The sequence below is a fragment of the Schizosaccharomyces octosporus genome, assembly GCF_000150505.1.
Source record: "Schizosaccharomyces octosporus yFS286 unplaced genomic scaffold supercont6.1, whole genome shotgun sequence".
Lineage (NCBI taxonomy): Eukaryota > Fungi > Ascomycota > Schizosaccharomycetes > Schizosaccharomycetales > Schizosaccharomycetaceae > Schizosaccharomyces > Schizosaccharomyces octosporus.
Genome location: NW_013185619.1, coordinates 1,735,121 through 1,756,971, shown reverse-complemented (window position 1 = coordinate 1,756,971; position 21,851 = coordinate 1,735,121). Strand labels below are relative to the sequence as shown.

General features: G+C 37.5%; 6 protein-coding genes across 6 annotated transcripts; 5 read left to right on the top strand and 1 right to left on the bottom strand.

The window, feature by feature from the left end:
- Positions 1-265: 265 nt before the first annotated feature.
- SOCG_03334 (dymeclin 2) lies at positions 266-2,849 on the top strand. The gene is made up of 6 exons (XM_013161822.1): positions 266-438; positions 518-584; positions 635-1,879; positions 1,930-2,161; positions 2,224-2,366; positions 2,406-2,849. The coding sequence occupies exons 1-6, from the start codon at positions 419-421 to the stop codon at positions 2,730-2,732; spliced, it is 2,034 nt and encodes a 677-aa protein (XP_013017276.1). The 5' UTR covers positions 266-418; the 3' UTR covers positions 2,733-2,849.
- A 23-nt stretch (positions 2,850-2,872) lies between these two features.
- On the bottom strand, positions 2,873-7,321 carry SOCG_03333 (Lid2 complex subunit; the record flags this gene model as incomplete). Its single annotated transcript, XM_013161821.1, has 1 exon — positions 2,873-7,321. The coding sequence occupies one exon, from the start codon at positions 7,319-7,321 to the stop codon at positions 2,873-2,875; it is 4,449 nt and encodes a 1,482-aa protein (XP_013017275.1).
- Positions 7,322-8,378: 1,057 nt separating this feature from the next.
- On the top strand, positions 8,379-9,549 carry SOCG_03332 (ribosomal protein subunit L27). Its single transcript, XM_013161820.1, has one exon. It carries the CDS (start codon positions 8,587-8,589, stop codon positions 9,058-9,060), a length of 474 nt encoding a protein of 157 aa, XP_013017274.1. The 5' UTR covers positions 8,379-8,586; the 3' UTR covers positions 9,061-9,549.
- A 117-nt stretch (positions 9,550-9,666) lies between these two features.
- Positions 9,667-16,941, top strand: SOCG_03331 (morphogenesis protein Mor2). Its single transcript, XM_013161819.1, has one exon. The coding sequence runs from the start codon at positions 9,992-9,994 to the stop codon at positions 16,565-16,567; it is 6,576 nt and encodes a 2,191-aa protein (XP_013017273.1). The 5' UTR covers positions 9,667-9,991; the 3' UTR covers positions 16,568-16,941.
- A 13-nt stretch (positions 16,942-16,954) lies between these two features.
- Positions 16,955-19,965, top strand: SOCG_03330 (19S proteasome regulatory subunit Mts4). The gene is made up of 2 exons (XM_013161818.1): positions 16,955-17,222; positions 17,269-19,965. The coding sequence occupies exons 1-2, from the start codon at positions 17,088-17,090 to the stop codon at positions 19,807-19,809; spliced, it is 2,676 nt and encodes an 891-aa protein (XP_013017272.1). The 5' UTR covers positions 16,955-17,087; the 3' UTR covers positions 19,810-19,965.
- SOCG_03329 (uncharacterized protein) lies at positions 19,959-21,836 on the top strand. Its single transcript, XM_013161817.1, has one exon. The coding sequence runs from the start codon at positions 20,749-20,751 to the stop codon at positions 21,655-21,657; it is 909 nt and encodes a 302-aa protein (XP_013017271.1). The 5' UTR covers positions 19,959-20,748; the 3' UTR covers positions 21,658-21,836.
- Positions 21,837-21,851: the final 15 nt, after the last annotated feature.

Here is a 21,851-nt window from a genome sequence, read left to right as displayed (position 1 = left end):
TTTTCCTATATGATTCTTTCGTTTTCGTAAAGAATACCACCTTTGTTATCTTCAAATTGTATGGAAATACTCCTTCATTCTTGGGTTTTTGCTCGAAACCACCAGCCAAGAGGTTATTCTTTTTTATTATAAACCATTTTTATTCAATTTATTTTTTTCTAAATGTATATACTTAATGAGGAAAGCATATATGGGAAATGATCTTCTGTAAACAAATAACCTTTTGCCTTGGCGATTTGTTCCTGTAGCAATTCCAAACATAGTACCGTCTTTCAAATTCTATTTTCGTCATCCGCAGAAGTTCCTACCAAAAACAACACTAAGCAATTTGTTTGCCAATCTACGGATTTCCTTTCTTATTTAAACAGTTTTTCATCTTAAGGTTGATGCCTTGTGAACTTGGCTATATTTATTTACTATGGGAGTAGCAGAGTCAAAGTATGTAAGAGAAAAACGAGATATTCCCTTAGAAACCAAAATTTCTTCAAGTTTCATGGATTCTGACCGTTTTCTGTAGAATATCATTCAGAAACTCCCTGTTAACATTGCTTAAAAAACCAGCAAAACCAGAAGAATACCAGCATGTAAGTTCCTTGAAAGAAGCGTATTGGTTTACTCACACATTGTCTTTTAGATTTTTAACTCTTTGATTAATGATAGCGATGTATTTTCACTAATCTTCCCCAAGGAGATTCAACAATTTTGCCAAGGTGAAGAATTCTCACAACTGACATTGTTGGTCCAAATTTGTCTCTGGAACATTATCTATTATGAAAAGAATGCAAAGAAAAGAAATTATATTGAAACGAAGAAGTCATCCGTTTTAAATAGCGTTCAAATCTTGACAAGATTGATTCCTCATTTGTACGAATCGAAGAAATCCAACTCGTGGATTCGTGCTTACTTGTTTTCTTCTCCAACCGATGCTTTTAGGAGTATGCAATCGCAATTAGATATTTCAAGCTTCTATCCGGACTTTGAATTACCCACCGAGACATGTCTTCTTTCTACCCTCTTAAACTCGGTTCTTCAAATCTGTTTCTTGCCCGGTTTATGTCTTTCTATAATGAGCTCCGATGGAGAAAAGATATGGTCTTCAGGTCTTGTATTCCAAAAATTAGAACACCCTCCTTCCTATGATCATCAACATCATCAGTTAACTCTCCTTCGTTTTCTCATGGTCCTTATATCTGAACCCCTTTATCAATCTCAGGGACAAATGGATGCAAGTGTTTTAGAGCATCTGCTTGCTATAAACAATCGAAAGACAAATATAAGATTGATATGCTCTCTCATCAATATCGCATTTATTAATTCTTCCTCCTGGTTACCCAGTGTGCTAAGTCAATCCTCAAATGTACTAAGAAGATATTCGGCTTTATTTTTGCTGCAACTCATTTCTATCCCAAAACCAAAAACCGTCTCTACCAATACCGTCTTAGATATCTTGAGAAAGCTTCATCGTTCAGAAGACCTTCAATTATTAGCCGCGTCTCTTTTCAAAACCATATCGCTCCCGCTAAAGCATTCTTCAAGCTTAATTTCACTCTTTCAAAATACCAGCCAAAACTTGGAGGAAGCATTAATCTTCTTCTTCATACTTCTCACCAACCATTTTCGGTTTGCTAACGAACTTGAAAAACTTCCATTTCTCAATGAATTGATATCATCGCTTCTATACATCTTCATTAATTATGACTCTAGTGAAGACGCAAATATCGGATTCATTTCTCAAATTGCTGGATACAGTTTACAGCAAATTCTGAGTAAAAAAGAATTAGTCGAATCCTTTGCTAAATGCAACGCTTCATCCATGCTTCCTCTATCTTCTCAAAAGTTACCAATTTATGAACTAAACATAACAAATTATATTTTATTGGTACGACCTTCGTCAACATATTTTGCAATCGATACTAATCCAAGAAATAGACTTTGGCCATACATATAAATAATGGTCGTCATTCTCAACATCTAGCTGGACTTATACTTTCTAACGTCTTGCTGAATATTTCGAATTTACCTCTAATGGTTTTGGAGCATCTTGTAACTCTTATCAGTCATTACCTTGAGCCTAATGTTCTGCTCACGAAAAAATCCAATGCAATTTTATTAAAACAGCTTCTTTCGGGTTTGATTATGACGATATCAAAAAACTTAGATGGTAAGGTTAAAGATTTATATATTATTCTCTATACTTGCTTATACTCACCTTTCTATATTTAGAAAACTATCTATTGATCAATTTTTTGAAAGAGAACTCAAATCGCTTCGGACCGTTACTGCAATGCTCAAAAAAGGACTTCAAGGATTCTTTGCAAAGCTATAAATCAGTCCATTCTAATTTCACAGATTCGGATTTGAACTGGGTAAGTAAAGTATATTGTTACCTTATACTAAATGGTTAGTATCTCGCATGGTTTGCTGAGTCCAAAATCCCGTTGCTAAGGGATTTGATATCATCAGAAAATGGAAAATCTGTTTTGATGGATCCACTAAACCTTCGAAGTCTTGAGGTTGAGCCCTGCTATGTTGAGTATACTACAAACATTCAAGATTGGATTTACTTTAACTTATGGAGGATTATATTAAGACAATGCTCCAGTAATGCTCCGGTTGCTTTATCTCCTTGGTCAGGTACAGCCGTTACATTGTTTGAAATTCGTGAAGAACCTCAAGCTTCACCGGCGTCACAAGTTCTACAGAATTTACAAAACAGATTCTTTCAAATTTAATAGACAATCTTGCTCAATATACGCGTATCAAACTAAAATTAACTACATAGGTTCATAGTTTTTGTATGAAAACTAAAAATTTCAAATAAAAAAAATATATATTATACAAACTAAACGACATTAATTAAAGAGTGCTAATTTTACATATTTAAATAGCTTTCCGTTAAGCCATCATTTTTTTCAACAAATTCATCAAAAGTAGCGTTTGGTGTTCCCGTTACCATATCTCCTAAAGATGTAAAGACGTCTGTACCAAAAAAAACGTGTTCACCGCAGGATAAATTTCGAGCAATTAGCATGTCCTGCATGCCTCCCGGAGTTTTCATTACATGTGAATATTCAGAGATTGTTGCCAACGGCGAACTAGATAAGCTTGGCCTAATCATGCTATCATCCTTTTCCATAACTTCTGCATCTTTGGCATGAATTCCATTTCGCAATTTACTATGTAACGCCGGAGTTTCTTCTGAAGCGCGTTTACAACTGTGACATATGAAAGGCTTGTATCCAGAGTTATTTGGTATCTCTCCAGTACATTCATTATGATATTCTTTATTACACCTCGAACACACAGTGAAGCTTGCTTCGTTCACTGGCTTTTGACAATGGGCACATAAGTTCGAATTACCATTCAATTCAGCTGTTGGAGTTAACTTGAATTCTTTCAACAATGCCGTATTTGACTGTCCGTTTTCATGGCTTGTTTTCGTGTCACTTTGGGGACTGTCCGCTTTACTCACTGCGGTTCCATTATTGTTCATAGTTGCTTTTTTATCATTTTGCGCATTAGCAGGTGAAATCGCCGATTCCGGAAGTAAACCCTCAGCGACTTGCTTCATTATCTGACGCTGACGTTTTGTTGGTCTCGGTTTACGGGTAGACTTTGATTCTCCAATTACGGGCGGCGGTGTTGGGGCGATAGGAACGCATTCGTGCAGCTTCTGTCTAAATAAATTAGTTTCATCAGCTAGTAAAATTTCAGCTCCTTCCATTTTCCGAAGATAAAACCTTGCTAACAATACTTCAGCCATCGTCAAGCTGAATGGATTGTGGGCGAATGCTTGAAGTTCCTGTCGAAACTTAGTACCCAGGTCGACAACATTTTCCAAGGTATCAGTTTCTTTCGGCCTAAAAGGCAGAAGTACGACATCTCTAAGCAAGGATTGCAAATCCTCAAGACGTGGTCTATTTGATAAACGGGGTATTTCTACTCTATAGTCACAAACAGGGCAGGTAAATTTCTCATCTTGTCGAAGCTTTTTTTTAGACATCTTCAAACATTTTGCATGGTACCATTCATGACATATTTCACACTCTATCATAACCCCATTTTCAGGTAAACGACAAAAGCAAAATATACGAGGCCTTTTTGCTTTGTATACAAGCCTTCCTTCAGAATCTGGACTCGCTTCGCGGGAAGAAGGTTCCATCGGAGGACCCGGTCTATCAGATAATGATAAAGAAGCCGCATTTCTTTTCTCAACGTATTCCAAATGTTGTCCTAAAATTTCCAAAGGAGCATTAGCTTTTCCAAAGAGTCTTTTACCCCGACGAATCCATTCGAGAACCGAATCATACATTTTCTGTAGTGCAACAACACTATCAGACAACATCGGAAGCTTTTCAGCTTGAGCCAAAGCATCTTTCACCTCATCCATTACGGGTCTAAACTTGAATGTTTTGTTTTGAGAGCGTTCACATAACCTGTTAATTCTGCTTTTCACCTCTTCGGCATTTTGTAATATTTCGACAACCCTGGTGTACAAAACTTTATCAACACAGAGCGTTAAAGCTTCATCTTTAAGAAGGCTCAACCGATCGTAAGATACATTACTTTTTGAAAGTGCATCGCGAACCTGATTTTCCCAAATTTCCGCTCTACCTTTCATAGCTCTAACAAAAATCATATGATCATTGTCTTCAGGAACTCCAGCAGCTAAACCAAAGGATATGAGTTTTTCTAAATCAGCATCTGATGTCTTTTCAGTTTCAATAGAGTAAAACATGTCAAGCCAATCATATTGTGTCAAATACTTCTGAATAATAGTTAATTCAGGAAACATAAACCCTAAAGATTCTGCCTCACTCAGCAAGTTTTGGCACATTCTTCTGTCTAGAGAACCGGAAAAGACTTTGGCTAATCGGACTCGAAATTGTAGTAAGGCTGATACCTTTTTCTTCATGGCTTCAATTTCCTCGCAAGTAAAAGACATATCCTTAGATTTTTGTAATACTTGGAATAAATTTTTTAAGTCACGCATTCCAGTAGAGTTTACTCTCTGATCATGCATCTTCATAAATGACAGCTTTTTCTCTTTCCTTTTCTTTATAGGTGAGATACTTAAACAATGATTGATCGAATTAATCCAAGCTTTAGCTTTATGAATAAAGCTTCGTAAGACAGTTGTATCCTTGGTATTTAGCATTGCGTATTCCGCATCAGCTAAAAGAGCTTCAAGAGATTTCAAATGAGGTTTGGGAGTTGCTAGTAATATACTTTTTAATTTTTCAGACCACTCAACAGGCGCTCTGACGAAAGCAGAAAATCGATCCAAAAGTTTGGATAACTCGGTTGTATCCCATCGATAGTAAACTGTTGAAGGTTGAGAGGATAACTGGGAATCTCCTACAAAATGCTCTAGACAATAAGTCTCATCCGAAACGTGAGTTTTAACATAGGACATAAATGTCATACATTGACACTTTGAACAAACGACCTGCGGAATAGGGTGGTCTTGCAATTGTCTTATTGCAATTCCCGATTGCGATTTTGACAGCAGCTCTCTTTGATATACTTCAAAGCTTATGACATCTCGAAGCTTCTCAATAAACCAGTCGTTTGTAAATTCCGGTAGCCGTGACAAAGCCATGGAAATAATAAGTGCATCATATGAAATAGGAGAAGGGATGTGTAGATCCTTCATTCGATTCAAAAAACTTTTCAAAATGTCATTTTTAATCCATTCAACTGTAGCAAAATGAGTTGTTTCTAAACACCCAAATCCAAGGTGAAATCCAAAATGGTAACTCTTGGGAGCCACAATTAAGAATTCATTGGGTCGTAAATCCACAGCCATGACTTGAATTCCATTTGACAAAAGGACTTCCGGCGATATAGGAAAAGGTACTTGGAAAGAAGGGGTTAGAAAGACACCATCATTGTAGGTATTATCCAAACCATTAACAAACTTTTCGAACTTCTCGGTTTGATTTGAAGGCAAGATATACCAAGTGACGGTACTGCCATACCTATTGTGATATACCTGGGAAGTCCCAATAGGCGATTGTTGCCATTCGTAAGTAGAATATGCCATGCCTATAGACATTTTTGGAGTAGCTAAAGAATGCATATCGGAAATTGTAAAATTAAAAGGACAGAATTTTTGGTGAGGGACATTACGAATGTTCCAAGCATCAAACGAAGATTGGTTTGAAGGCTGTAATTCTTTAGAAGGCAAAGAGCTGAATGACGAAGTGGTATACCTTTCAACTTGATGCACATCTGAAAGCAAAGAGTACTCATCCATAAGCGACCAATATAAGCTTTCCAAATCGTTTTCAGTGGGATGGATAGACATGGATTTCTTAGTCAACACGGCTTCCATATATTTATTGGAGTGGTCCCTGAAGGTAGCCACAGTCCAATGTTGCCCTTTCCTTGGATCATAGGAATGAATACCATGTTTGCATGAATCACAATACCAATCATCTTTGGGGACAGCATTCAATGGTGGGTCAAGACAGGATATATGATAAGCGCACTCACAACCGTCACAAAGCAATATGCTCTCTGGATTCGAATCCGATGCACAAAATTCACATTGCTCACCACGCTCAAAAAAAGTACGCTTACCAGCTACCTGCGATCCATTTGGTCGGGAGGTATCATTTTCTGGTATTGTTGATGCATCGGCGGAGGCATGAGCAACAGAACTACGGGAAAGTCTTGTAGATCGAGGAGCAGAGCCAGAATTGGCAGAAGAAGTATTCATATGCGCTCGTTCATATGGTTTGATATAACGTTCGTAGGTTCGAAGAAGGATCTGTCTGATATCCTTGGAATCTGGCAAATTTAAGCTTTCCGTAATCTTTGACAACACAGAATTGCTCAACGTTGATTCTAAACTGGAGAAGCGAGAAACGGTATTTCTTAATTGAAGGAAATCTAATGGTTGGTTTTGGAGCATTGGAGGTTTATTGAAATATAAACCTCTTTCTCCGTGAAATTCTTTAAGCTTTTTAAAATAATCATAATTTAGATCATAGCGAAAAGATTCCTTATGCAATTTTTGTTTCTGACCTTTAAATTTAAAAGTCTCAAGGTCAAGAGCGATAGGTAATTTCCAACCAAGGGCAGGAACTACCTTGGCAGCCGGATATTCTAGAAGCACTTGTTCATTTTTTCTTAAAAACGAATAGAAGTCAGAAAAATCGGTACATGAAGGTTGTAAAGTCGGAATGGTAGGTAGGTCAAATGGTCTATTTGACGCGCGGTAATTAGAATAATCATGATTACAATCAGTCTGTAAATCTGTTAAAGGAACATTATCATTAAGTTTTTTGAACCGTTTCTGTCTTCCGGATCTCATAGAATTATATAAGTGCCACAGAATCGGGCATGTTAGGAAAAGGTAGAACAGCTGTTAGCAATTTCTGCTGGGGAAATTTGATAAAACACTAGAGAAAGTTACGAAACTTATATACATTCAAAACTCCTTTAATATAACGAAAAGAATCTAAAAAATATATAAATACAATTAAACGCGACCACCACTGTATCTTTTTGGAAAAGCGTCTTTTTGGAGTTTTGTTTAGGTGGTGCTACAACCTTATAGAGAATGGGTAAATTAAGTACCAACTCTAAAGGTCGTTTCGAAAACAGCTTAGTTTCAGTTTAATTTAATAAATTTTCGCCGCGAATTTTAAAACCAGAAGTTCTTACTGCTGGAACGCGTAAATAAGAAACTCAAACAAAAACGTTTCCATTAGAGTTGATGTGTATCGTATTTTTGATATCGTAAAGTCATAGCACAGCAAAAAATCAAATAAATAAATAAATAAATAAACCTTTGCAATTCGACATCGTTTCAGTGAAGAAAGTATGCGCGTAAGACAGTGATATGCACTGCATTGCACACGGATTTCATGTTCCAGCAAAAGGTGCGAACGGACAGTGAAACCATTCCATTACTAAAAAAAAAAAAGAAAGTCCTTCGTTTCTCAATACAAAAACCTTTTCCAAATCGACCTGGCACGGCTTTTTCACTAAGAGAGCAACAACACAGATTTTGTCAGTGCAGTCCCAAGCGAAACTAGAGTACAGTAAGTCCCTTTAACTAGTTTTGTATAAGCTCCGCCCATCTCCGTATTCCATATTCCGAGCTTGTTATTTTTTCTTCATACAGCTAAATCACAGTGTATAACGATACGGTTGGTACACAAACTGGCAGGTATACAAGGTGTTTAAGACCGGGAAATGCTTTTTTTAAACATACGTTTTACTTTGTTTTCTGTAGTAGTTCCAAGCAGGACGATTTTTGCGTGTAGTATAGAAAAAGCTCAGAAATCTAGCTTTTTGAAAATATCGTTAAACAAATATAATGAACTCGACTGATACTTAGTGGGTACAATGTTCCTGAATCCATTCGTAAAAGTACTACTCAAACAGAACCGATTGTTCAGTGAGATATCGTTATTCTGATATAAAATAACTGCAAAATCGTAGTTTTTTAATTTTTTTGTTTTAATTATTCTCTTCAACAAACAAATATCCGGCATTTGACGCGGAAAGAAATACCATTTTTAGTTCCCCCATTACCTTAGTTCTTCCAGATTGAAAGAAGCACTATCCATCATGATCGGTAAATCGACTTTTATGAATCAGCTGTCCTCAGCTTTGCTTCGCAGACAGACTCCAGTTGCCTCGAGATTAATGCCTTTTTCCATAACGTTTCCTCCAATTAGAACATCTGCCAAGCATGGAGGAGGTTCTGCAAGGAATTCAGGAGATTCAGCTGGACGTCGTCTTGGTGTTAAGCGTTCAGAGAATCAATATGTAAATGCTGGCGAAATTTTGGTAAGACAGAGAGGTACGAAGTTTCATCCCGGAGACAATGCCAAACTTGGACGTGATTTCACTGTTTTCGCAACAGTTTCTGGATACGTAAAGTTTTTTCAAAAGAAAATTTCCCTTCGTCGCACCAGGAAGTACGTTGGTATTGTTTTTGACCGACAGACTACCTTGCCTAGACCAGAGGATGAACCAACTATTCGAAGAGTTAACAAGTATATTGTACCAGAGGTCTCCACCTCTGCTTCTTCTCTTTAATTTTCTTTTCCAATGCATCGTTAGCAGATTTAATATCTGTTCAATGTAAAGACCATTCTTCCCTCTTCATAAGTATCAGGACCCCTCTCCATAATTCTTCTTATACTCCGTTTCTCAGTTATCCTTTTTTTTTCTGATATTCCCACCAGTTTCCTTTTTTGTATCGTTTCCGCACACATAATCACAATCTTCCTTTCCTTTCTCCCGCTCATTAGACTAACTAGGTTCCTACAGGCTACTTGAATTAATACTGTTTTGTGCTTGTGTGTGGAACAATAAAGTTATACAACGCATACTTTGAATAATTCTTTACAGTCGTATCATATTGCACCTACTGATGAACGGCACCATTCAGAGAAGTTTTCGAAAAACCCATCCTTGTACGATTATAAAGTCGTCAATTTGTTTTACTATGTAGATTTTGTTAAATACTACTCAAATTTTTATTATTAATTTATAGCTAATGTAACAGATCAATGTATTATTCACAAAAATCTTCAGTAGTTATCGACAAGCTCTGCTCTAGAAGACAAGCGAACCTTATGTTTTTGGATAAAATTTTAAGTGCTGTTTGGTAGCGCACTTTTTCATGAATTTGACCCAACTCCTTAAACGATTTAACCAACTTTCTATTCTCTGCGCTGCCTTCTGATAGTCACCTACCCTCTTCAATCGAATTCTGTTAACAGTTTACATTACATAGTCTTCAGCGTTTTGGCTATTTGAAATAGGATATCGGCTATATTCCGTCTGAGAACCAGTTCTTATGCAACAGCGTGTTACGGTCGAATTTTTTCTCTAAAAGGACACTCAGACTCAAATCGTGAACAATTTTCTTTATACTGGCAGGATAATTTAACATTCTTTTCAAGCATTGAGATCTAGAATTGCTAATTATTTGGCAGAGCTAGAATATATAATGATAAGCTGAATGAACTTGAATGAAACTGCTCAAGAAGAACCTTTGTATGGGAAGGAGATAAATACTTCCTCAGAAGAAGAACAACAGCACTCAGCAGTTGATTATGCTCTCCACATATTATTTACACACTTTGTTAGGATATCAGAGCAAAAAATATTCAGCCTTTCTCGTCATCAACTCAATCAAACACAAACGAATCCAGTTTCATTTTTAGTCAATGAGCAAGATGCAATACGTCTTTTGCGAAAAGGAAAAGACGAAGAATTTGACAGATGCATTCAAGCTTTAATTGGTCTTGCTGTGAAGAAACCTGTGGCCGTGATTGAGTCACTTCTTTATTGGAGAAAAGTTCGTGTCAGTATTACTAACTCCAAAAGTATTCCACATGCCGTGGTAGAAAGAAAGAATTTTGCCTCTGTTTATATTCTTTGTCGCTGCTTGTCCGAAATAACAGAAAACCTCCCAAATAATACCCTAGAAGAAAACACAGTTTCATCTTTACTAGAATGCATTTTTCATCAGCTGTTGAATCCCAAAAATCTCCCGACATGCTCCTCTTCTTTGAGGCTCGCGAATTGGGAGAGTTTTGCTTATTTATTAGGAAGCCTTTCTCGTTTTAATTTTGTCATGGTATCCGACCGATTCATCGAAGAAATTGAAAATCTTGAAAAATCAAATTTGGACATTAAAGTCAGAGAAGCTTATCTTATATATATCCTTCGTGCTATGAAACATCTTCACATACGACTGTATCCGATAACACACTTAGAGGAATGTGTTGCTTTTATGGAATCTTTAGCATCTTTTTTTATTAAGTCAAACCAAGCACTGCGTATTGAACATGCTTATCTTTTTGAAAATCTTCTTTCTCCACTTATTATACATGCTACGTTTGAAGTCAATATTCCAGGCTGGGTACGCACCATACTTACCCTGTACCCTATCGCATTCAAGTCATGTTCCAAATCCAAATATTGGCAAGTGTGGTTCCCTTTTCTTTGTTCCTTGTTATGTCTGTCTCCGAAAGATTTTTTTTTAGAAAATTGGCTGTCAGCATTGGAAGCTTCTTTCGTTCGTATAAAGGATAGGCGACTTCGAAATACGGGCTTAAAATCCCTTGCTAAGGTATTTTGGGTATGTCTTAATCGTCTTGGGGAATGTACGGATGAAATTTTAAAAGATATCACGTACATTATTAAGCCCGTCTTTTTTCCAGGAAAGACTTTTAATGTTAGCCCATTTGCTACAGTCGATGAAGTGGAAGGGTTCTCTCAAATCTTAAGAGTGCTTGCTCCTCATTATCCAAATTATATAATAAATGAAATATTGGAGCCCCTATTAATTGATTCCTTTAATGAGAACATGGGGTGTGAGAAAATGATGATTGTAATACGTTCCTCTTATTATGTGCTTCAGGATATTAAGCTCAAAAATTCTCCAAAAGAATTGTTTAATTTTATTGAGTTTCAAATCACTGATCTTTGGAGCGAAGCAAGTTCTTGCTGGCAAACATTTATAAAAAATATATCAAACAGTACTCTTTTTCTCACGCTGCAACTTTCGAACGACACCAGTCGGTATTATAACTCACGGAATCCTGCTGGGTATTTGGGCTTATATAGCAATTCCGTAAAAATTTTCCCTTGTTTAGTTGGTAAAATTGAACCAAAAATAATTGATGCATACATTAGGTGTTTGAATTGCCCTAACAAAGTGATTCAGCTCTCGTGCCATAATGCCCTACTCTATTTTGCATCAAAGCTCAATTTAACTAAGCTAATCATTTCATGTTTATCTAGAAAACTTGTTCAAGGGTCAGAGCACTTACTTTGTACTTATCACGAGGTTATACGGATTTGGATTCAACAACAGGAGGCTGTAATTCAAAAACGAAGTTCTTTTTTAAGTACAAAATCTAGTCATGCTTCGGATAATGAGAGCACGAACCTGGGCAAACAGGATTACGATGAAACTCAAAGCTGGATGATTATTGAAGAGATCCAGTCACTAGCTGTTTTACATCTATCTTCTCCCTCTGTTGACATTCGCCAATTTGCAGTAGCTTTGCTCAATGATGTAAAAAAATTGAATACGGAATACTTGGTGTTATCTTCTGATAATTTTACAGATGGCGAAGTGTGCTCGGAGCCTACTATAGTGGATGTATTGAAAGATTGTGACTCCTCAATACTAAGTGTGGAGAGTCATCTTCCAACTGCAGCTGAACGCTCTCGACTAAGAAAATTTATAAATGATGGTACAAAAGATATGCTGCTAAAACTTGCAACCTCAAATAGCGGGGTTGATATATCAATTTGGTATAACCTTTTCCCAAAATTTATAAAGCTTTGCTTCGAACGATTTCCAACTACGATGGCGTTACTTAGAAACACCGTGTGCTCAAAATTACCTAGCATAACATCAAAACTGCTTTCGAAAATTGACACCTCAGATACTAATTTTAATCTGAAAATTGCTGTAAAAAATAATGAATTTCCTGAGTATCTTCTTGTTCAATGGAAGTTGTATTTGATTGTTGCTTGTTGTACTATTACTTATACTTCTAATCTTGACCTATCGCAGACAAATTTAAGACGAGCATTAACAGCAGTTCAGTCTGGGACTCATTTGCGAAGCTTACAGGAGACGACGAAAATTACTTCTGCCGAAAGCCTTTTTAACATGATACTCCCATTAATTTTCGTTGAGTTTTCTCCTATCCGGGAAGCTGTGGTGTTCGCTACTGGTTGCCTCAACATAAATGCATTTCCCCAACTCGTCAAATCTTTAAAACCTTATATTTCTTTTCTAAAGGAAGAAAAACCAGAGTTTTTACTTCGAAACTTGAACTTCTCCAATTTCGGCCGGCGCAATAAATCTGATAATTTATTACGATCGGAAATAGCTCATATTTTTGCATTAACATCTCATCTTTTAGTACATGACTCAATGAAAGATGAAGGCGATACTTTACTAATTATATCTGAATTCTTAAAGGATCTGAAAGTTTTTCTAACTTCTTGTACGCAAACTGATGTGAGCTCTTTAAAAATTAAATGCTACTTTGCTCAACTTCTCGAGAAACTAATAGTATTTCAAAATCTGAACAACGGCGTTGAAATCCTGCCACTGTCTGGTCGAGTATCTTGTTGGAAACTTTTAGATGAGTGGACCGGTTTTGGTCCGGCTCAAGAAGTTATGAAAAATCAGCAGGATGAGATTCGTTTTAGTATAGTGGAAAACAATAAAGATATAAGGGAGCGTGATCGTCTCCTTGCATCCTTCGAAGCGGCCAAACAGAACCTTGAATACTTGACAATTAAAGCTATGATAGCTTTAAGCACTTCAAGGCTTCATCAAGAATTGGATGAAGCTATATTCTCTTTTGATGTTGAGGTTTTACTGAATTGGTATACAGCCGTTTTACATTCCCCCTCAAAAGTCATAATTAACCTTGCTAGAAAGGGTCTCCGTACGTTATTAATAAAAAATTGCGATTATGAGTTATTACTTCAGAAGGTGATAGAAAAATGCTTTGCACAAGGAATCGCTCAACATATATGTGATTTTTTCTTTTTAGCCCTTTCAGAAATGCTCATTCAAACCGAGGTTGGTCATTTAAGTATTCCGAAATTATTACCCCTTTGTCTAGTTAAGCTTTCTGCGAATAATCTGTCCGTTAGGCTAAAAGCCTTTGACTTACTAGGAAAATTTCGGCTAAACAGCTTTACTCTAACGGCCATGATGGAAATGAAGAGCTTCTTAGAATCGAGTAATCCCGCACTGTATTTGAAACCTCAATATCTATTTTCGGTTCAACTTGCTAACGATTTTTCTGAGGATTCTTTTGCATTGACGTCTGAATGTTTGAGGTACTTCAACTACGGTGATTTTCATCGACGAGGATTAGTTACTGTTTTGCTTCCTTGGCTACAGAACTTAGAGCTTAAAATGGATGTCGGTAATAAAGTATTCGAATTTTATACCGTCACCACATTGATCGGCTTAATCGAAATTACCACAAAGTACACCAAGGATTTGCCTAACGAGATTGAAGCTCTTTGGACATCTTTAGCTTTGTCTGGACATAAGAAAAATTGGACTGTAATTTTATTTTTCTTAATGCAGCAATGTTTTAATCGAAAGACTTTTGCATTCGTTGAGTGTACACGACAAATCACAATTTACCTTGCTAAAACCGAACTGTTGTCGGGCTTATACTCAACGTTATTGTCTTTTATATCTTCAACTAACGTTTCCAATGAAAATCAGGAAGTATTTTCCTACAGTGTTGAGAATTCAAATAATACTTACATTGCAGATCTGGATATCCTTTTTCCTTCTGAAAAAGATTCAATTTTCTATTCACCGTGTCAACTGGCTCTATTACTATTAATGGATATAGTTCCCAATCCGTCCATTATGATTGGGACTAATGAGGTGGCTACGATCCTTCAAGCCGCTTTCATACAATTGGATCATTATTCTAAGATAGTTCAAAAGCAATGTCGTCAAATCATTCACTATATTGTTGAAAAAGTCCAAGCAATGGAAGGGAGGTTGTATTCTGACGACAACTACTTTAGCTTGTTGGATTCTGAAAATATAATTTCTACCAACATAAAAGCTGATGGTTTGAAAGACTTCACGACTACTCGCTATGAACACTTAATTACCAAAACCAATGAAGTGTTAGTAAATACATATCCGGACTTGATACAATTATGGGGTAAAATAGCAATGAACTGGGCTACAACATGCCCTTCGAGACGGTTAGCTTGTAATTCTTTTCAAGTCTTCCGCTGCCTTCTGCCCAACTTCGATACTGACATTCAATTGAATTTAATAGCCAGGTTGGTTGGGACCATTTCAGACCAAGAAAAGTACTTATGTGCTTATTCAATCGAAATACTTGCTACTATAAATGCATACGTTAGAGCTATGGAACCTTCTGATCTCATGCTTTATCCTCAGCTATTTTGGACTTCAGTGGCATGCCTCACTACTGTTCACGAAGAAGAGTTTCTATACGCCGTGAAAATTACGTACGATTATCTTAAACGGACAGAGCATCTTCCGGAATTCCCGCAACACTTAATAGACTCCTTACCAAATTCATGGTATGAGAAATTTGATGGTCTCCAGCTATTAGTGTTAAGAGGTTTTCGATCAACAAAATCATTTGAATCATCGATGCGATTGTTCATGCTCCTGATGACTTACGGAGATAATGATATAGTTGGTAATGGCGACTTTAGGCTTGTAACTTGTCTGTTAGTTTCATTGCCGGCGATGCTGACAACTTACGAAACAGCAGCAAAACTACCATTTAGTTTGGATGAATTTTGTGATAAGCTGACGAGTTTTGCATATCTATATGATAATACTGAGTTAATTGAATTGATAAAAACGTTTATGAACAGACAGTTTAGGAGCTCGGATGACTTTTTAAAATGTGCTGTCTCATATATAACCTCCAACTTTTTTGAAGATTTCGTTTTGGAAATCATAACAGTTCTCTCTATGTTTTTATCAAATAGTATGCCATGGATTCGGAAATCTACGCTAAGGATTTTGGATAGCATACTACCAAGACTACAGTTTGACAATAAAACATGCGGTAGTCTCGAGCTGAACTTAATAACCCCTTTACTCAGACTGTTATCAACTGATTATGTAATGGATGCGTTAAAGCTTTTAACTATTCCATTATCTATTTCAGGACCTTCAGATGTACAGACATTCAAGTTGCTAATGGTTGATCCAAAAACCAAGAGTACTGACTCAAGGTTTACTCACTTTAGCGAAATTCCGGACGAAACTGGTTGGTCTGAACCCAATCCTGATTATGCAACAACATTAACGAAAAAAAATGTGCATACCATTTTTTATACATGCCCTGAAACGGGTGATTCCCTAAAAACACCTGAAATCCGATTTCATGCTGAAGAGGTATCAAATTATCCTCGACATATTCCCACGAACAGCCGGGGATCTTTAGGAGAAAATTCTTTAGGAGAACTCGTAACTACTTTACATAGCCTTGATGCTTTCTTTGCAGAAGATAAAGGCGAGCATTTGCCCGAATCAAGCGATTTGTCAGATCATGGCACAGTTGTGTACAACGATGCTACTGATGACTACGACGACCAAATAGTCTCCATACTTTCAGGTAATCTGAAACGAGAAAGGGAAGGTTGGATTCCGTATGAATCCAGCGTATTTGGGAATTACGTTGCTCCAGAAGAGACTAATGGATCAATAGACTCGTCTTCTAGTACACAAGGTCGTTCAAATAAAGCATCGCTTATGTCAAAGTTGAAGCCTCTGTATTTTTCTGATAGTGAGCCAAGTTATCCGATTTTGAATCGGATTGATAATTTTTCTGATTTTCGTCCTTCGCTAGACGAGCTTCGACAACCTACTGATTCCAAGGGTTTAACTGATTGGAATACGGAAGACTCAGATATTCTAAATTCAAAATTCCCGTCTAATGAGCTACCATTACATGAAAACTATTATCATTTGCGGACTATGTTCCATGCGAATGAAAGCAATAATTCTTTGAATCATTCTTTCGTGTAAAGCCTGAGAAACACGAAAGAAAAAGATGATTCATGATTACTTTTTTGATATGGTTTTTTGTACTATTGAAGTTATGCTGTTATGAAGTGGAATCTTAGCATCCTGCATATTTTTACCGTTTTATTTATTTTCATTTTGTTTGTTTGTCTATGGACGTTATATAGTTTCATGTCTTGGTAACTGGCGGTAAGTCAAAAGACTTTATACGTGAATATTATGTATTTAAATTTGTTTTTTTGGAGTTTTCCTTCGTTTCAATTTCTTCTCATTATACTACTAAATTTTCGTAAAAGCATCAAGTAGATTAGCTTTCTCAGCAATACATGGTGTTGTATTCTATATTTTAATAACGAGAACTGGCGTATAATATCACTACCTTCGTTGAATGCTTAGTATGATTATTATAGTGAGTAAGCATGAAATCTTCGCAAGTATTCGATATACCTAATATTATGGGTGTGCGTGAGTCCTGCCGACTGCACATTACTTTCATCGTCCGTGAAGAAATTAAGTAGAAAAGATGAATCCCGAAGACATCAACAAGTCTTCAAAAGGTGATGATGAGATGATAAAAGATGAAAGCGTAAAAACGCCATCTTCTAATGAAAAAGATCAAGCAACCTCTGTTAAAGAAAGAAATGATGTGGTGGATTTGGTAAGTAATTTTAGCATATGAGATTTAGACGCTAACATATTTACAGTCTGAAGAAGACTTACAACTTAAAACAGATTTAGACATGCTGGTAGAACGAATTCAAGAAAAAAACCTAGATTTAATGAGTTCCATTCTTACACAATTGAAAGATATTATTAGAACCTCTACATCTTCTATGACAGCGGTTCCTAAACCTCTTAAGTTTTTACGACCCCATTATTCTACTTTGACGAAGACTTTCGACTCCTGGAGCGAGGGACCTTTGAAAGTCCAATTTGCCGATATCCTTTCTGTTTTAGGAATGTCGTATAGTGATCCTAGTAAACGGGAATCATTAAAATATCGTTTGCACGGTGTTACTAGCGATCCTTCCGTGTGGGGTCATGAGTATGTTCGACACCTGGCTGCTGAAATAGGAGCTGAATTTGTTGAACGTCAAGAAAAGGATATAGCAACTGATGACCTTATGGACCTTGCACTTCTCATTGTGCCTTTCTTTTTGACTCACAATGCTGAAGCTGATGCTATTGATTTATTACAAGAATTAGGTGCTGTTGAAAAAGTCACCCCTTATGTTGAGGCTGATAATGCGTCACGTGTATGCTTATATATAACAAGTTGTGTAAATTTGCTCCCATTTCCCGAAGATGTGGCCATGCTTAGGACTGCTCATGCTATCCATCGGAAATTCAATCAACTTACGCAAGCATTGAATGTTGCTATTCGCCTTGATGATATGTCTTTGATTCGCGAGGATTGCGAGGCAGCCGAGGACCCATTGTTGAAAAAGCAGTTAGCATATATTTTAGCAAGACAGCGGATCCCTTTCGATATGGGTGATGAGGAGTTAAATGATGCTTTAAACAACATTCATTTGTCTGATCACTTTCATTATCTTGGAAAGGAACTTAGCCTTATGGATCCTAAAGTTCCTGAAGATATTTTTAAAAGTCACTTGGAAGTGGCCCGGACAGGCCTGGGCTCGTCCGGTGTTTACTCAGCTAAACAGAATTTAGCTAATACATTAGTTAATTCTTTCGTTAATGCTGGATACAGTAATGACCGACTTGTTTTGGTTGACGATGAGAAATCATCTTGGATTTATAAAAACAAAGACTCCGGTATGATTAGTGCCACTGCTTCTATCGGATTATTGCAATTATGGAACGTCGATATGGGTCTTTCTTTACTTGACAAATACCTTTACTCCTCGGAGGAAAATGTTAAAGCAGGAGCTTTATTGGGAATTGGTATAACAAACGTTGCCGTTCGTAATGAGGCTGACCCTGCATTGGCTATTTTATCTGAGTATCTTGAAACAGGATCTACAAAACTTCGTGCTACAGCTATTCTTGGATTAGGTTTGGCGTACGCCGGATCTAATCGTGAAGATTTACTTGATATGTTCGCCCCCATAGTCACCGATGTGAAAGCACCAATGCAACTTTCCTGCTTAGCTGCATTAACCTTGGGATTAATTTTTGTCGGTACATGTAATGGCGATGTAGCTAGTACTATTCTTCAGACTTTAATGGAGCGCGAGGAAGCTGGACAGAATGATAACTGGGGCCGTTTTATGGCTCTTGGTCTCGCATTGCTGTTCATTGGTAAGCAAGACTTGGCTGATGCTACCATCGAGACATTAAAGGCTATTGAAGGTGACATTGCCAGACAGGCAGAAATTCTTGTTGATGTCTGCTCTTACGCTGGAACAGGTAATGTCCTGAAAATTCAGAAGTTACTTCATATTTGCAGTGAACCACTCAGCGCTGATGCAAAGGAGAGTGAGAAGAGCGCACAGTCCTTGGCAGCTTTGGGTGTTGCTGTAATTGCAATGGGCGAAGACATTGGTGCTGAAATGGTTACTAGACAATTTGATCACATGATGCATTATGGTGAACCATTTATTCGAAAAGCTGTACCTTTGGCGCTTGGTTTACTTTCCGCTTCAAATCCTCAAATGAGAATTTTTGATACTCTTTCTAGATACAGTCATGACAACGATCTGGATGTTGCCTATAATGCAATCTTTGCTATGGGTCTCGTTGGTGCTGGTACAAATAATGCTCGTTTAGCTCAACTACTTCGACAATTGGCTAGCTACTATCACAAGGAATCAAATGCATTGTTTATTGTACGCATTGCCCAAGGATTGCTTTACCTTGGAAAAGGAACTATGTCTCTGAATCCTTATCATACTGATCGCCAGATTCTCGGTCAGACAGCATTTGCTGGTCTCATGACAGTTGCGCTTGCGATGCTAGATGCAAGCTCATTAATACTCGATTCCTCACACTGGCTTTTGTACAGTATGACTTTGGCTATGAGACCACGGATGCTTATCACACTTGGCGAGGATGGACAGTATCTTCCGGTCAGTGTACGCGTTGGTCAAGCTGTTGATGTTGTTGGACAAGCTGGACGTCCAAAGGTTATTACCGGTTGGGTTACTCACACAACGCCTGTGTTACTACATCACAATGAAAGAGCAGAGCTCGCAACCGAAGCTTACACACCAATGACTACTCTAGAAGGAATTGTGATTCTGAAAAAAAATAATATCGAAGACATTGAAATGACTGCTTAGATGATACCAAATCAATGGATGAAAGACAATATATGTATTAATGTTGGACTAACGATTGTCCACAAAAGTTGTTTATATTTCTGTTGGTTAGTTGCTAGTTTATTAAATCCAATATTATTATGAAAAATAAACATCTATTCTATGTTACTCTCTACCTTAAGTATATGTGTACTAACTGTTAAATCGTAACCGTCTCATCTATGACTCTAGTCCTATTGTATTCTATACCAGGGTCACTTTAGTGTCGAAATAGGAATGTGTCTAGATTTTTATTTTATTTCGCAAAGAATGACCTAACACTTACAACGAGAAAAGACACGACTTTGAGTAAATGTGTTATTGGACGTATCCTAAATATTAGAATTGTTTTACTAATAAACTAAGGAAGATAATATAGATAAAAAGGCGAGAATTACGAAACCATATATTCAGCGACACCGGTATTTACTCAGAACGAAGTAATGCCTGGGTAGAAAATGTTTCTAATTACTAACTGTCAAGAGTTAGATAGCGAGAAAAATTGAGGAAGCGATACGTCGCATAAAGTAGAAGTGAGCAAAGATGACTGTACTAGATGGTCATACTTGAGTCGTTTCAGCGTAGGTATGATCAAACTTCTACGCAAATTTTCTAAGGACTTGCAGACTAAATGACCGTCCTACCTAAAAGGTCACGAACAATTGATAACCCGTACAGAAGCAATTCTCTAAAATGGAATCATGAGGTCGTCATGAGGTGAAATCAAGCTGTGATAAGGCTATGGATGATTTTATTTATATAGCCGGTCTTGGTTCAAGCTAGAGTAAGCAGTAAAAGTCTATTGTAAGACTTAAGGATCTGTGCAGTAAGGAGCTAGCTACCTTTAAACCTTTTATTGTTTCTTGTACCTTTCTTTAGCATCTGCCGAGATTACCGTCTCTTGTTTTTGGTCTTATAAACATGATCTTCTCCACTCTTTCCAAACTCATACTGTTAGCGGCAGCCATGCAGGTTCAAGGTCAAGGTCAAGCTCCGTTCGGGAACACTACTAGCACGGCTGTTTCTTCCCCTGCTGTAATTGAAACTGGAGCGAATAGCACTAGTCTTCCATCCAGTGCTCCTATTGACACGGTCAGCTCTACTCCTGTTCCCACTTCAAACAGCTCTTTGCCCGGCTATCCTACAACTAGCCTTAACGCAAGTAGTCCTGTTCCTACTAGCCCTGTTGCCAATATAAGTAGCACAAGGGGACCAATTGGCGCTTCGTCAAACAGTTCCCTCCCTGCGTATCCTGTCACCAGTAGTGCGAACGTAACCAGTACACCTTACTTCCCTACTTCCAACAGCTCTATTTCAACAGGTGCTCCTTTCCCTACTTCCAACAGCTCTATTTCAACGGGCGCTCCTTTCCCTACTTCCAACAGCTCTATTTCAACAGGTGCTCCTTTCCCTACTTCCAACAGCTCTGTTTCAGCTGGCGCTCCTTTCCCCACCGCGAACAGTTCTTCTCCAGTTACTTCTTCTTCTCTGAATACTTCCGACAGCACTTCTCCCACAGGTAGCGCTAATGCAACTAGTGTACCTATTTCAGGCGGCGGAAACAGTACTTTCAGCGCCCTTCCTACCAGTAGTAAGAACTCAACTGGTGCAGTGATTCCTCCTGGCGTTTCTAGTACACCATTGAGTTTGAATTCTAGCAGTTCTTTCGTATCCAGTAGCTCGGCAACCGGAAATTCCAGCAGAGGATCTTCACCTATGCTCGCTGGTAATAATACCAGCGTTCCATCCGCTGCCACTCAAGCATTGCCATTGAAGGGCTTTATCGCTACCTTTGCTTTACTCGTTGTGTCTATTGCTTTTATAATCTAAAAGTACTAATCTTAGCAGCCACTATTTAATTCCAATGAGTATTGCGAATCATTTTGAGCAATAGAAGGCTCAAGTCTAGAGTTTCTTATTTCGACTTTATTATTTTATATTTTTTTGTTTCACAAATCATTTTTAGTGTACGTACTTTTTTCTTTTTACTTAATCTTTTTTATTGAACCTTTTTGTCGTAGTGG